Source organism: Zalophus californianus, chromosome 3 (assembly GCF_009762305.2).
Source record: "Zalophus californianus isolate mZalCal1 chromosome 3, mZalCal1.pri.v2, whole genome shotgun sequence".
Lineage (NCBI taxonomy): Eukaryota > Metazoa > Chordata > Mammalia > Carnivora > Otariidae > Zalophus > Zalophus californianus.
Window position 1 is genome coordinate 82,816,452 of NC_045597.1, and position 16,182 is coordinate 82,832,633.

A 16,182-nucleotide genomic window follows, 5' to 3' on the forward strand; every position below is an offset into this window, starting at 1 on the left:
GTTATCTGACTTTTTGATTCTATTCAAACTAGTGGGTGTAAAGTGGTATCTCACTATGGTTTTGATTTGCATTTCCCTTTTTACGTATTTATCAGCCATTTATATATCTTCTTTGGAGAAATGTCTATTCAGATCTTTTCCTCATTTTTTAAAAGTTTTTATTTAAATTCCAGTTAGTTAACATACAGTGTAATATTAATTTCAAGTACAATTTAGTGATTTAATACTTCCATACAACACCCAGTGCTCATCACAAGTGCATTCCTTGATCCCTATCACCTATTTCACACATTCTCCTACCTACCTCCCCTCTGGTAGCCATCAGTTTGTGTTTTAATGGGATATTTGTCTTTTTTTTATTGAGTTGTAAGTGTTCTTTATATACTGGATACACATCCATTATCAGATAAATGATTTATAAATATTTTCTTTCTCCTATTCTGTGGTTTGTCTTTTCATTTTCTTGATGGTGTCCTTTCAAGCACAGAGGTTTTTTTTTAAATTTGATGTAGTCCAGTTTATCTACCTTTTTCTTTTGTTGCCTGTGCTTTTGATATCATGTCTAAGAATCCTTTGCCCAATCCAAGGTCATGAAGATTTGCCCCTGTTTTTTCCTTATACTTTTAGCTCTTACATTTAGGTTTGCATGTGGGTATCCAGTTGTCCCAGCACTATTTGTTGAAAAGACTGTTCTTTCCCCTTTGGATGGTCTTGGTACCCTTGGAAGTTCATCATAGATGCATGAATTTATTCCTGTACTGTCAATTATATTCCACTGATCTGTGTCTACCCTTGTGCCAGTACCATACTGTCTTGTTTACCATTGCTCTGTAGTAAGTTTTGAAATTGAGAAGTGGAGTCTTTCCCCTCCTTTACCCTTCATTTTAAGGAATGTCTAGGCTATTCTGAGTCTCTTGCAATTCCATATGAAGTTTAGAATCAGGTATCAATTTCTTTTTTTTTTATTTTTTTATTGTTATGTTAATCACCATATATTACATCATTAGTTTTTGATGCAGTGTTCCATGATTCATTGTTTGTTCATAACACCCAGTGCTCCATGCAGAACGTGCCCTCCTTAATACCCATCACCAGGCTAACCCATCCCCCTGCCCCCCTCCCCTCTAGAACCCTCAGTTTGTTTTTCAGAGTCCATCATCTCTCATGGTTCGTCTCCCCCTCTGACATACTCCCCTTTTCTTCCTCTCCTGTTATCTTCTTCTTTTTCTTTTTTCTTAAAATATGTTGCGTTATTTGTTTCAGAAGTACAGATCTGTGATTCAACAGCCTTGCACAATTCACAGCACTCACCGTAGCACATACCCTCCCCAATGTCTATCACCCAGCCACCCCATCGCTCCCACCCCCAACCACTCCAGTAACACTCAGTTTGTTTCCTGAGATGAAGAATTCCTCATATCAGTGAGGTCATGTGATACATGTCTTTCTCTGATTGACTTATTTCACTCAGCATAACACCCTCCAGTTCCATCCACGTCATTGCAAATGGCAAGATCTCATTCCTTTTGATGGCTGCATAATATTCCATTGTGTATATATACCACACCTTCTTTATCCATTCATCTGTCGATGGGCATCTTGGCTATTTCCACAGTTTGGCTATTGTGGACATTGCTGCTATAAACATTGGGGTACACGTACCCCTTCGGGTCCCTACATTTGTATCTTTTTGGTAAATACCCAGTAGTGCAATTGCTGGATCGAACAGTAGCTCTAATTTCAACTGTTTGAGGAACCTCCATACTGTTTTCCAGAGGGGTTGCACCAGCTTGCATTCCCACCAACAGTGTAGGAGGGTTCCCCTTTCTCCACATCCCCGCCAACATCTGTCGTTCCCTGACTTGTTAATTTTAGCCATTCTGACGGGTGTGAGGTGGTATCTCATTGAGGTTTTGATTTGGATTTCCCTGATGCCGAGCGATGTTGAGCACTTTTTCATGTGCCTGTTGGCCATTTGGATGTCTTCTTTGGAGAAATGTCTGTTCATGTCTTCTGCCCATTTCTTGATTGGATTATTTGTTCTTTGGGTGTTGAGTTTGATAAGTTCTTTATAGATTTTGGATACTAGCCCTTTATCTGATATGTCATTTGCAAATATTTTCTCCCATCCTGTCGGTTGTCTTTTGGTTTGTGGACTGTTTCTTTTGCTGTGCAAAAGCTTTTTATCTTGATGAAATCCCAATAGTTCATTTTTGCCCTGGCTTCCCGTGCCTTTGGCGATGTTTCTAGGAAGAAGTTGCTGCGGCTAAGGTCGAAAAGGTTGCTACCTGTGTTCTCCTTTAGGATTTGGATGGACTCCTGTCTCACGTTTAGGTCTTTCAACCATTTGGAGTCTATTTTTGTGTGTGGTGTAAGGAAATGGTCCAGTTTCATTCTTCTGCATGTGGCTGTCCAATTTTCCCAACACCATTTGTTGAAGAGACTGTCTTTTTGCCATTGGACATTCTTTCCTGCTTTGTCAAAAATAAGTTGACCATAGAGTTGAGGGTCCATTTCTGGGCTCTCGATTCTGTTCCATTGATCTATGGGTCTGTTTTTGTGCCAGTACCATGTTGTCTTGATGATGACAGCTTTGTAATAGAGCTGGAAGTCCGGAATTGTGATGTCGCCAGCTTTGCTTTTCTTTTTCAGTATTCCTGTGGCTATTCTGGGTCTCTTCTGGTTCCATACAGACTTTAGGATGATTTGTTCCATTTCTTTGAAAAAAGTGGATGGTATTTTGATGGGGATTGCATTGAATGTGTAGATTCCTCTAGGTAGCACAATGTTGATTCTCCGAATCCATGAGCCTGGAACGTTTTTCCATTTCTTTGTGTCTTCTTCAATTTCTTTCCTGAGTATTTTATAGTTTTCTGAGTACAGATCCTTTGCCTCTTTGGTTAGATTTATTCCTAGGTATCTAAGGTTTTGGGTGCAATTGTAAATGGGATCGACTCCTTGATTTGTCTCTCTTCGGTCTTGTTGTTGGTGTATAGGAATGCCACTGATTTCTGTGCATTGATTTTATATCCTGCTACTTTACTGAATTCCTGTATGAGTTCTAGCAGTTTTGGGGTGGAGTCTTTTGGGTTTTCCACATACAGTATCATATCATCTGCAAAGAGTGAGAGTTTGACTTCCTCTGCCGATTTGGATGCCTTTGATTTCCTTTTGTTGTCTGATTGCTGTGGCTAGGACTTCTAATACTATGTTGAATAGCAGTGGTGAGAGTGGACATCCCTGCCGCGTTCCTGACCTTAGCGGAAAAGCTCTCAGCCTTTCCCCATTGAGAATGATATTCGCTGTAGGTTTTTCATAGATGGCTTTTATGATATTGAGGTATGTACCCTCTATCCCTATACTCTGAAGAGTTTTGATCATGAAAGGATGTTGTACTTTGTCAAATGCTTTTTCTGCATCTATTGAGAGGGTCATATGATTCTTGTTCTTTCTTTTGTTAATGTATTGTATCACGTTGATTGATTTGCGGATGTTGAACCAGCCTTGCAGCCCAGGAATAAATCCCACTTGGTCATGGTGAATAATCCTTTTAATATACTGTTGGATCCTATTGGCTAGTATTTTGGTCAGAATTTTTGCATCCATGTTCATCAAGGATATTGGTCTGTAATTCTCTTTTTTGATGGGGTCTTTGTCTGGTTTTGGGATCAAGGTAATGTTGGCCTCATAAAATGAGTTTGGAAGTTTCCCTTCCATTTCTATTTTTTGGAACAGTTTCAGGAGAATAGGTATTAATTCTTCTTTAAATGTCTGATAGAATTCCCCTGGGAAGCCATCTGGCCCTGGGCTTTTGTTTCCTGGGAGATTTTTGATGACTGTTTCAATTTCCTTAGTGGTTATAGGTCTGTTCAGGTTTTCTATTTCTTCCTGGTTCAATTTTGGTAGTTGATACATCTCTAGGAATGCACTCATTTCTTCCAGGTTATCTAATTTGCTGGCATAGAGTTGCTCATAATATGTTCTTATAATTGTTTGTATTTCTTTGGTGTTGTTTGTGATCTCTCCTCTTTCATTCATGATTTTGTTGATTTGGGTCATTTCTCTTTTCTTTTTGATCAGTCTGGCCAGGGGTTTATCAATCTTGTTAATTCTTTCAAAGAACCAGCTCCTAGTTTCGTTGATCTGTTCTACTGTTCTTTTGGTTTCTAGTTCATTGATTTCTGCTCTGATCTTTATGATTTCTCTTCTCCTGCTGGGTTTAGGCTTTATTTGCTCTTCTTTCTCCAGCATCTTTAGGTGTAGGGTTAGGTTGTGTATTTGAGACCTTTCTTGTTTCTTGAGAAAGGCTTGTATTGCTATATACTTTCCTCTCAGGACTGCCTTTGCTGTATCCCAAAGATTTTGAACAGTTGTGTTTTCATTTTCATTGGCTTCCATGAATTTTTTTAATTCTTCTTTAATTTCTTGGTTGACCCATTCATTCTTTAGTAGGATGCTCTTTAGCCTCCATGTATTTGAGTTCTTTCCGACTTTCCTCTTGTGATTGAGTTCTAGTTTCAAAGCATTGTGGTCTGAAAACATGCAGGGAATGATCCCAATCTTTTGGTACCGGTTGAGACCTGATTTGTGACCTAGGATGTGATCAATTCTGGAGAATGTTCCATGGGCACTAGAGAAGAATGTGTATTCCGTTGCTTTGGGATGGAATGTTCTGAATATGTCTGTGAAGTCCATTTGGTCCAGGGTGTCATTTAAAGTCTTTATTTCCTTGTTGATCTTTTGCTTAGATGATCTGTCCATTTCAGTCAGGGGGGTGTTAAAGTCCCCCACTATTATTGTATTGTTGTCAATGTGTTTCTTTGCTTTTGTTATTAATTGCCTTATATGATTGGCTGCTCCCATGTTCGGGGCATAGATATTTACAATTGTTAGATCTTCTTGTTGGATAGACCCTTTAAGTAGGATATAGTGTCCTTCCTCATCTCTTATTACAGTCTTTGTTTTAAAATCTAGTTTGTTTGATATAAGGATTGCCACCCCAGCTTTCTTTTGGTGTCCATTAGCATGGTAAATGGTTTTCCACCCCCTCACTTTCAATCTGGGGGTGTCTTTGGGTCTAAAATGAGTCTCTTGCAGACAGCATATGGATGGGTCTTGTTTTTTAATCCAATCTGATAGCCTGTGTCTTTTGATTGGGGCATTGAGCCCATTTACATTCAGGGTAACTACTGAAAGGTATGAATTTAGTGCCATTGTATTACCTGTAAGGTGACTGTTAACTGTCTGTTGTCTGTGTTCGTTTCTGATCTTTGCTGCTTTTAGGTTCTCTCTTGGCTTAGAGGACCCCTCTCAATATTTCTTGGAGGGCTGGTTTCGTGTTTGCAAATTCCTTTAGTTTTTGTTTGTTCTGGAAGCTTTTTATCTCTCCTTCTATTTTCAATGACAGCCTAGCTGGATATAGTATTCTTGGCTGCATATTTTTCTCGTTTAGTGCTCTGAAGATATCTTGCCAGTCCTTTCTGGCCTGCCAGGTCTCTGTGGATAGGTCTGTTGCCAATCTAATGTTTCTACCATTGTAGGTTACATATCTCTTCTCCCGAGCTGCTTTCAGGATTTTCTCTTTGTCTCTGAGACTCGTAAGTTTTACTATTAGATGTCGGGGTGTTGACCTATTATTATTGATTTTGAGAGGGGTTCTCTGTGCCTCCTGGATTTTAATGCCTGTTTCCTTCCTCACATTAGGGAAGTTCTCTGCTATAATTTGCTCCAATATACCTTCTGCCCCCCTCTCTCTCTCTTCTTCTTCTGGGATCCCAATTATTCTAATGTTGTTTTGTCTTATCGTATCACTTATCTCTCGAATTCTGCCCTCGTGATCCTGTAGTTGTTTCTCTCTCTTTTTCTCAGCCTCTTTATTTTCCATCATTTGGTCTTCTATATCGCTGATTCTCTCTTCTGCCTCATTTATCCTAGCATTTAGTGCCCCCATTTTTGATTGCACCTCATCAATAGCCTTTTTGATTTCGATTTGGTTAGATTTTAGTTCTTTTATTTCTCCAGAAAGGGTTTCTCTAATAACTTCCATGCTTTTTTCAAGCCCAGCTAGTATCTTTAAAGTCATGATTCTGAACTCCAGGTCCGACATCGTACTAATGTCCGTATTGAGTAGGTCCCTGGCTGATGGTACTACCTCTTGTTCTTTTTGCTGAGGTGATTTCTTTCGTCTTGTCATTTTGTCCAGAGGAGAATAGATGAATGAGAGAACAAAATGCTAACAGGTTTACAACGTCCCCATCAAATATACTGTATACAAATCAGAAAAGACCTGAGACCAGCGGAAAAGAAAGGGAAAGAAAGAGAAAAAAAAAAAAAAGAAAGAAAAAAAATGATAAAAACAAAAACAAAACAATACAAAAAAAGCAGAATATGATCAAATATGATCAGGCTAGTGCATAGATCAGTGCCACACACTAGATTTTGGGCGTATTTTGGCCTGTTAGAAAAAAGTGCCTCCTAAAATTTTAAGGGAAGAAAGACATATATGTACAAAATAAGGGTTGATACAATGAAGCGATGGAAGATGACTGTAAAGATGAAAATTATGAAAGATTTTATGAAAGGACTTGATAAGATAAGTTGTTTGAAAAAAGAAAGAAGATTTAAGAAAAAAAAAAGGAAAAAGGGAGAGAATGTGATCAGGCAGGAGACTAGAACAAAGCCATACACTAGTGATTTAGGGTATATTTTGATCTGTTAGAAGAAACTGTATCTCAAAATTTTAAAGAGAGAACAACTTATATATATATGCCAAAAATAAGGGTAACTACTATGAAGGGATAAAATATGACTCTAAAAATGAAAAATAAAAATTGTTTTTTTTTTTTAAAAGGGATTGATAAGATGTTGGTTGAAAAAGGGAAAAAGAAAAATAAAAAAAAAACAGTTAACAAAAATTAACTTTGATGAAGTAATGAATCATGGTAAAAAAAAAAAAAAGCCATGAATCTATGTGCAGTATTCCCCTAGCGCTGGAGTTCTCCCATTCTCCTTGATCGATCAACTTGGTCTTGGCTTGCTGGCTGTTTGTGCTGATCTTCTGGGGGAGGAGCCTGTTGCTGTGGTTTCCAGATGTCTTTGCCGGAGGTGGAATTGCCCCGCCCTGGTCGTCCGGGCTAAGGAAGCTGCTCCGGTTTGCTCTCAGTAGCTTTTGTTCCCTCCAAGCTCTCGGTTCAGCTTTGGAGGACCAGGGCAGAAATGGTGGCCTCCCAATCTCCACCCGGAGGAGCTGAGAATTCGGGGCCCCGCTCCTCAGTGTGCCCCCAGAGAAAAGCAGTCACTTCGGTGTCCCCGGTCTCTGGCCGCACTCCGTGCTCACCGGGCCTATGATCGAGCGTTGCTCTCTCTGGCACCCGACCCCGTGTGGAGTCTCCAAATCCAGCAGATCCCTGCAGTGTGTTCCCGCACCACTCCTCCCCGGGAAGGAAGGGGAGTCTCCCCGGATCTGCTGCTTGTTGGGTCCCTGCTGGAGGAGCCGTGCCCCGACTGGGCCGCGGATCACAGTTTATGGCCACCCCGAGCTGAGAGCCCGCGACTCTGCTCCGTCTCTGCAGCCGGCTTCCCCGCTCTGATCCCTGGGAGCTCTGCCACACTCAGGCACCCCCGGTCTCTCTGTGACCCCAAGGGTCCTGAGACCACACTATCCCGGGAGGATTCCACCCCCCGCTCAGCCACTGCAGCGACGTCCCTCCGCCGAGCCAACTTCTAAAAGGTCCAATTTTGTGCTCCGCGGCTCTATCACTTGCCAGAAGCGGCCGGCGGAGGCCCCTCCCCCGCCATCTATCCTCCTGAATATCGCCTCGGATTCACTTCTCCGCACGTCCTACCTTCCAGTAAGTGGTCGCTTCTCTGTTCAGAGAGTTGTTGCTACTCTCCTGTTCGATCTCCTGTTGAGTTCGTAGGTGTTCAGAATGGTTTGATCCCTATTCAGCTGAATTCCTGAGACCAGACGAAATCTAGGTCTCCTACTCCTCCGCCATCTTTCAAATAAATCCAGGTATCAATTTCTACAAAGAAATCAGCTAGGATTCTCATGAGGATTGTGTTGAATCTGTAGATAAGTTTGGAAAGTAGTGCTATATTAACAATGTTGAATTTTGGATGAAAAACCTAAATGTGAGACAGGAATCCATCAAAATCTTAGAGGAGAACATAGGCAGTAACCTCTTTGACATTGGCCACAGTGACTTCTTTCAAGACATGTCTCTAAAGGCAAGGGAAGCAAAAGCAAAAATGAACTATTGGGACTTCATCAAGATAAAAGAAAATAGTCAACAAAAATAAGAGGCAACCCATGGAATGGGAGAAGATATTTGCAAATGACATTATAGATAAAGGGCTGGTATCCAAAATCAATAAAGAACCTATCAAACTCATCACCCAAAAAACAGATAATCCAGTCAAGAAATGGTCAGAAGACATGAACAGAGACTTCTCCGAAGAAGACATACAAATGACTAACAGACACATGAAAAAATGTTCCACATCACTAGCCATCAGAGAAATACAAATCAAAACAATTATCATTGTTTTACCACCTTACACCAGACCTGCATCGGGCTCTCTGCTCAGCAGGAAGCCTGCTTCTCCCTCTCCCACTCCCCCTGCTTGTGTTCCCTCTCTCGCTGTCTCTCTCTCTGTCAAATAAATAAATAAAATCCTAAAAAAAAAAACTAATGATGTACTATATGTTGGCTAATTGAGCATAATAAAAACAAAGCAAAACAAAACAATGTTGAATATCCTGATCCACAAACATGGGACTCCCCCCCATTTATTTAGATCTTTGTTTATTTCTTTCAACTATGTTTCATTTTGTTAAGAATACAAGCTGCACTTCTTTTGAAAAATTCATTCTTAAGTGTTTTACTCTTTTTTGATGCTTTATGAATGAAAGTTTTTAAATTTTCATTGGAAGTATATAAAATATATAGAAATTCAATTGATTTTTGTATATTGATCTTGTATCCTGAAACTTTGCTGAACTCATTTATTAGTTCTAGTAGTTTTTTTTTATGGATTCCTTAAGATTTTCTACATACAGTGTTGTGTCATCTTTAAATAGAAATAGTTTTCCAATCTGGATGTCTTTTATTTCTTTTCCTTGCCTAACTGTCCTGATTAAAGCTCCTGTACAGTGCAGCTGAATAGAAATGGCAAAAGTGTTCCTGATCTTAGAGGAAAATTATCCCATCTTCACCATTAAGTATGATATTAGCTGTGGGTTTTTCATAGATGCCCTTTGTCAGGTAAAGTTACCTTCTATTCCTAATTTGTTGAATTGTTCAGCTTTTTCTTTGTTTGGTTGTTTTTGTTTTTGTTTTTTATCATGAAAGGGTACTGAATTTTGTCAGTGCTTTCCTGTGTCTATTGAGATAATCATGCAAATTTTGTTCTTTATTCTATTCATGTGGTATATTACATTAATTGATTTTCAGATGTTAATCCACCCTTGCATTTCTGGGATATCTTGGTTAAGATATATAATTCTCTTTATATTTTGCTGAATTTGGTTTACTAGTATTTTATTTTATTATACATATCTGTAAGAGATATTGGTCTGTAGTTTTCTTGTAATGTCTTTGTCAGTTTTGGCTCGATCCCAGGACCCTGGGACCATGACCTGAGCTGAAAGCAGACGCTCAACGACTGAGCCACCCAGGTGCCCCTAAGCAATGGATCTTGATATCAAGTAAGCATGATATGAGCTCAGTCATCTAACTTATCTCCTTTAAAACTCTAATGGAAATGACTAATAAGTCATAAAAATAGGGGACATTGAGATTGACTTCATGTAGGCAGGAAAAAGACAAGTTCTCCTATCCCACTCCCCAGTGAAACTGGTGAAAATTACTTAAAAACAACAACTTAAAACCTCTGGATATGGTCCTAGGGGCAAACCACAAATAAAGAAACATCTGTTCAAGAAAATCAGTGAAAGTTTAGTAAGAAGGGTGAGTCTGTGGTATTTGAACCAAAACCACTCCTCCCCTTCTTCCTAGCTCATTGAGTTGGAGATTCTACTCCAGGTGGCTAAAGCCAAGAACACAGGGCTCCCTCTCTCACTGTCTCCCAGCTGGAGAGCTTACTTCCCTAGAGGACAGTGTTTTTCTTTCTTTTTTTTTTTTATTATTATGTTATGTTACTCACCATACATTACATCATTAGTTTTTGATGTAGTGTTCCATGATCCATTGTTTGTGTATAACACCAGTGCTCCATGCAGAATGTGCCCTCTTTAATACCCATCACCAGGCTAACCCATCCTCCCACCCCCCTCCCCTCTAGAACCCTCAGTTTGTTTTTCAGAGTCCATCGTCTCTCGTGGTTCATCTCCCCCTCCGATTCCCCCCTTCATTCTTCCCCTCCTCCTATCTTCTTCTTCTTCTTTTTTTTAACATATAATGTATTATTTGTTTCAGAGGTACAGATCTGTGATTCAACAGTCTTGCACAATTCACAGTGCTCACCATAGCACATACCCTCCCCAATGTCTATCACCCAGCCGCCCCATCCCTCCCACCCCCCACCACTCCAGCAACCCTCAGTTTGTTTCCTGAGATTAAGAATTCCTCATATCAGTGAGGTCATATGATACATGTCTTTCTCTGATTGACTTATTTCGAGGAGCAGTGTTTTTCACCCTGTCCCCAACTACCTGTTGTTGAGGCTAAGTCCTGGGCAAGAGTGGTTGAGCGGTGGGGACTCCCTTCAGCATACTGAGAATACTGGGGCTCTGATAGCTCTTCCCCCTGCTTGGGAGGCTGTGATTCCATGTCAGGCAAGCCCAGGGGACCATAGGCCAATGTACTCTCCTTCAGTGATTGTTATTCAGAGAAGCCTGCCATCATCCGCATCTTCAGTTCCAGAGCTCTTGCTCAAATATTTTGCCAGGGGTGGGGGTGGGGGTGGTGTAGAATTTTGACTGTGGGAAGGCTGTAAAACAGATAGCTGCTAATCTCTCCCAAAAGAACTAACCTCATTTGTACTAGAGCATGGAGAAGTTTAAACTTAAAGGTGCTCCCAAGAGCAGCAGAGCTTCTGGTGAAAGGCATCGGGGAACAGATTAATGGATCTAATGAAGATATAGCCTAGATTGTAGGCCCATTAGTTTGCAACAAAAAACCAGGAATAAGACATTTGGTTGGGGGGAGTCCTTCTGGGATCAGAAGAAACACCAAGGAGCACCTGGATGGCTCAGTCATTGAGTCTGCCTTCGGCTCAGGTCATGGTCCCAGGTTCCTGGGATCGAGACCCGCACCGGGCTCCCTGCTCCACAGGAGGCTTGCTTCTCCCTCTCCTATTCCCCCTGCTTGTGTTCCCTCTCTCGCTATCTCTCTCTGTCAAATAAATAAGTAAAATCTTAAAAAAAAGATCCATTGCTTAAACTTCCTCATTATATCCCCAACAACTAGCATTATGCTCTGTACAAAGTAGGCTCACAGTGTCTCTTGCCAATGATACTGATAATATTCCAACAAGAACTAAGAATCCTCAAAATCAGGAGGAATTAACAATTATATAGTGGTTCAAAACATCACTGGTGAGCATTGGAACCAACTCCACCACTTCCTAGATGTGTGGCCTTGGATCATTCTGAGCTTGTTAGTTTCAACTGAAAAATGAGGCCAATAATAGTACCTATCAGTTAAAGTTGTTGTGGAAGTTAAATAATATATGCAAAGTACTTAACACTTAGTATATACTTAATAAATAGCTGCTAAGATATCAGACATTTCTAGACACTGTTGTATATGTACATATCACTTCATTTAATCCTTAAAATAATCCTGCAAAAATAGTTGTTAGTATCATTATTTTATCGGTGAAGAAAGAAAGACTTAAGTTTAAATAATTTGCCCAAAGTCAAAAGTAGTAAGAGAAAACCAGAATTTGAACCCAGATCTCTCTGGCTTTAAAGCTTCTTTCTGTTTAACACTGTTGTAGAAACTGAAGTACAGGGTTAGTCAGGAGAGACAGGACAAAAGCCAATCTCTAAGCTTAGAGAAGTTCCAATCCCGTTCTGTATCTGTTTCTACATGTACAGTTCAATTGCGGCTCCTATTTTCACATCAGTGAGCCAGCCTCAAACAGTGATCCTCTGTGCTGACCTTTCTGATAAAGACACTGTATTACTGTTAATTTAGAGAGAGAGAGAGAGAGGTAATTACTTATAATTATAAACCTGTCATGTGATGTTAAGAGAACCAACATCTCCTTTCTCTCCCTTAATAATATCAGAAATAGATGAGTTGGATGGGCTTCCCATGGTAGGAAGGCAGCTAAGTCTTACTGCATCAACTTTTATTCCCCAAGATTTCCTTAACCTTGGGTAATAAGTATTAATTTTAGTTGCTGGGGCACCTGGGTGGCTCAGCTGGTTGAGCATCCAACTCTTGGTTTCAGCTCAGGTCATGATCTCAGCCTTGTATCAGCTCCAGGCTCAGCGGGGAATCTGCTTGGGATTCTTTCCCTCTCCCTCTGCCCCTCCCCAACTCATGGACTCTCTCTCTGAAATAAAAAAATAAATCTTTTAAAAAAATCTTTAATTTTAGCTGCCATCATCACTGTGGTTTTAAGAAATGTAGATCCTTTTTCATACTCAAATGAAGACACTCAGCAGTACAGCTGAGACCACGTTAGCTGGTTCAAATAAGAGTTTATTGAAGTCTCAGGAAGACTTAAAAGAGAAACAGACTCAGAAAAAGCATGGCGCTTGGCTATCCGGCTGACAGTGGCTTATAGAGGCTAGATTTGCCCATGGCTGCTGCCGTCTGGAGGCACCATCTTTATCCTATCCGCTCAGGATGACACATCATCTGCTAAAAGGCCTCATCCCGAAGAACAAGAATGCTCCCTTCCTGCCTAGTTGGCCTCCTACTGAGTTCCAGGCCCCCACTCATTCCTCTGCAGGCATGCACCAAGTGCCCAGCCTGCAACAGTAGCCCAGAGCCCATGGTCTATGTGGGCAGACAAGAGATAAACAACAAGCCATTGACAGATAAGTCCTGTGAAGGATAAATGAAGTTCCGTTGAGGAGGTAATGTTTGCTAAGATATGAATGTTGAGAAGGAGCCAGTACCCTGAAAAGCAAAGGAAGAGCATTCCAGGTAAAAGGAACAGTAAGTGCAAAGACCCTGAGCCTAGAAGGAGAAAAAGTATGGTGGCCACAGTGGCTGGAATGCAGAGACCAAGGGATAGAGGAGATGATAAGAGTTGCAGAAATAGGTCAAGTCAGAACACACAGGGTCTTGCAGGTCTGGCTAATTGTGAAGAGATGCTTCTGGAGGGTTTGAAGCAGGAGTATGACATGGTATGCTTTATATTTTAGAGCTCTTGCAGGCTGCTCTGTGGAATAAGTTAAGAAACTAAAGAGGTCTTCCAATCACAGTGTGATAGTGGTAGTAGTAAAATAAAGACATGGACAACTTTGACACTTAATTCTGGAGGGAGAACTCAGATTGCTGATGAGTTGGGAGAGGTGTTTCTTGATCTGTGCCTCATGCTGGCAATGACCATCTCTTTCCTGAGCACTTCTTCCCACCCACGAGAGCTTATCTCAGAGTTCTCAACCAGACAGCCGCACAAGAACACAGGGGGCACCCTCCTTGCAGAACTGCCCACAATCCCGCCCCAGATGGACACGGAGGCGCTGCCCGCAGTCTTAGTTGGATCCTTGGAGAAGAAAAGCGAGCGCCCACCGGCTCTACTCACCACCGTGGCCTCGGGGTGTCCCCTTTTGAGAATGACCCTATCCTAACACACGCGTGCGAATGCTGGCTGCGGGTCGCGGCCCTGCGGGGACCGAGGTGGCCCTGTGACCCGCGCGCCGCGCCCGCGCCCGCCGCCGCTCCAAGTCTGCGTGCGCGCGTGCGTGAGCGCGTGCCGACCGGGCCCGCGACCCGCAGCCGGGTCGCCGCCGGCGCTCTGAGCCCGCCAGTCTGGCCCGGAGCGGGCAGCGAGTGGAGGCGCCGCGCCCTGCCCGGTGGGCGCCTGGCCTCACCCTGAGCCGCGCGCGCCCTGCGCCTGCAGAGGGTCCCCCCGCCACCGTGGCCGCAGAGCCCGAGCAGGCGGCGGCCGGCCGGGAACCTCCTTAGCGGAGCCCCATGATGTCAGCTGGCCCGGAGCGGCGGCCTGCACGCCCCTCGCCCTCCGACGGCGCTGCCGGCCCCGGCCCGGGCCCCGGCTCGCTCGCCCTATCGCCCTGCAGTCCCGCCGCCGTAGCGGCCCCCGCGCCCTGGCCCGCGCCACCGCCCGCGGCCCAGCCGCCCCCGAGCCTGTGGCTGGAGCTGGGGCCCGCCTGCATGAAGGCGCAGCAATGCCCGAGCGAGTCGAGCGGGCAGACGAGCGGCGACCTCGGCACTAGCAGCAGCAGCAGCGGAGGCAGTAGCGCCGGGCTGTCCCCGGGCTCCGACTCGGACAGCAGCGGCGTGGTGTGTGGCGGCCGCGGCGGCAGCGGGGGCATGCGCGGCGCCCTGTCCCGCTCCTGGAGCCTGGAGAGCCTGCGCTCGGCCACCGCCGGTAAGGGCGCCGCCCGCGCCCCTGCCGCTCCCCGCGTCTGTCCTCTCCCGAGCTGCTGCTTCTCTCTCCTTTTCCTTCGAGACTGTCTTGCCTCCTTTCCTCTCCTCCCTCACTTTTTCTGTTTTTCGTTTCCATCTTCTGGTTCCTTGCTTCCCATTGCTTTGCCCTCCTGATTCCTTTTCTTTTCCCTGGTTTTCTTCTGATTTGCCGCCACCACCACCTCCCACCATCCCTGTTCCTTCTTTCACCCACTTTCAGCAGTGGGTCACCTGTTACAGCTGGGACCTTGTTGCCCCCACCCCCCGCAGGGCGCGTCGTCAACTGGGAAACTGAGTGCCGAAGGTGAGAATAGAATTTGGTCCTTGATGCTCTATTTCCCTTCCCCAAACTGTTCTTGACCAATGGCACATGTCTGGCTTTCTGAACTGCAGCTCTTTGACCTCTATAAAACAGAAGGTAGGAGAGGGCTCGCTGGCCAAGGGTGGACAGGATTCAGTGCGTTTGGTCCTGGCTTCAGGACAGGCTCCCCGCCCAGAGGAGGGGGTTTGTCTTGGACCCTCTGAAATAAGCAGTGCTGTTTCTCTGAGATAGGATTGCTCTGGGGTCCCCAGGGACCATGTGCTCCCCTTAGTGCCCCCCTTTCTGTTCGGAGGACCCAATTCTGGGTACAGATTGAGAGAAAGACTTTGACCCTAAATATTAATTAAGGAAGTTCAGAGTGGTTTTATAAATGGTGTTTTATGAACTAACCCTTGGTTAGTTGGCAAACGGGATTCTTTATATTTTAGTTCTTGCAAAAATTCAACAAGTTATTTTTGAGCCCCTGAAGTGGGAGCTGTAAAGGAAGATAAGTGCTGCCCAGAAATCAGAAATGGGGGGCTGGGGGAGGTAATGCTTGCATTATGCTTATGCATGGTGTAGGGGGTGCAGCCTGGGAGAGCTGCATGGTCCTACCAAGATAGTGGAGGTGGAGGTGAGGCTCTGTGTGTGCCCTGGTCAGAGCAGCAGAGCCAGAGAAGGGAGGGGGGCATGCACACAGCAGTTCTCCCCATGCCCCAAAGGCGGAGCACAAGCCATGTTGGGGAGTAGAGTTAAAGGCTGACTTCCAAGGTTGTGAGAGTACCCTTACTGGCAGACAACAGGGTTGAGACTCTGCTCTAAAGTAGGTGGGTTTGGAAAAGGAAAGTGAAGGGTGCCCAGACTATTGTATTGAGCACTCCATGATTCTCATCTGCTCCATCCCAAAACAAACACATGAAACAGAAAAATTGGCTTCTCCTCCAAATAAAAGTTTTTTTGGAATTCTACAGCCCTGACTCCTTCCCACCCCAACTCTCTTGAAACTCTCCTTTCCCTCCCTCCCTGGGGTGCTTAAATAGAACCCAACTTGAGAAAACCAAACAAGATAATACTGTAAGTGAGACTTTAAGGAAACTGACAAAGGACCCTTTTTTTTTCTCTTAGCCCAATAGCTTTCCTTCCACTTCCAGAGTGAGAAGGCATACCTGCTCTACCTCAGCAGTGGCAAACAGGCCCAGAGAAGCTCAAGGAGGTGGCCCTGGTGCCCCCAAGGACTCCTTTGCCCCAGGGCAGAGGTGAAGCAATGGGAATGGGAGACCTTGAGATTCAGGGACTCCCCAGACC

The 16,182-nt window shown here is 43.8% G+C and overlaps 1 protein-coding gene across 4 annotated transcripts in view; it reads left to right on the forward strand.

Annotated features, from left to right (window-relative positions):
* The window catches only part of ARHGEF4 (Rho guanine nucleotide exchange factor 4), a 253,138-nt gene that overhangs the window by 155,928 nt on the left and 81,028 nt on the right, over positions 1–16,182 (forward strand). Inside the window, exon 1 of one of the 4 annotated variants that reach the window (XM_027588389.2) lies at positions 14,220–14,538. The exons of the other annotated variants lie outside the window; for them this stretch is intronic. Coding sequence (XP_027444190.1) covers positions 14,322–14,538 — 217 coding nt within the window. The 5' untranslated portion in view covers positions 14,220–14,321. Of the gene's footprint in view, positions 1–14,219; positions 14,539–16,182 lie in introns of those variants that run through there. 4 annotated transcript variants of the gene reach the window in all.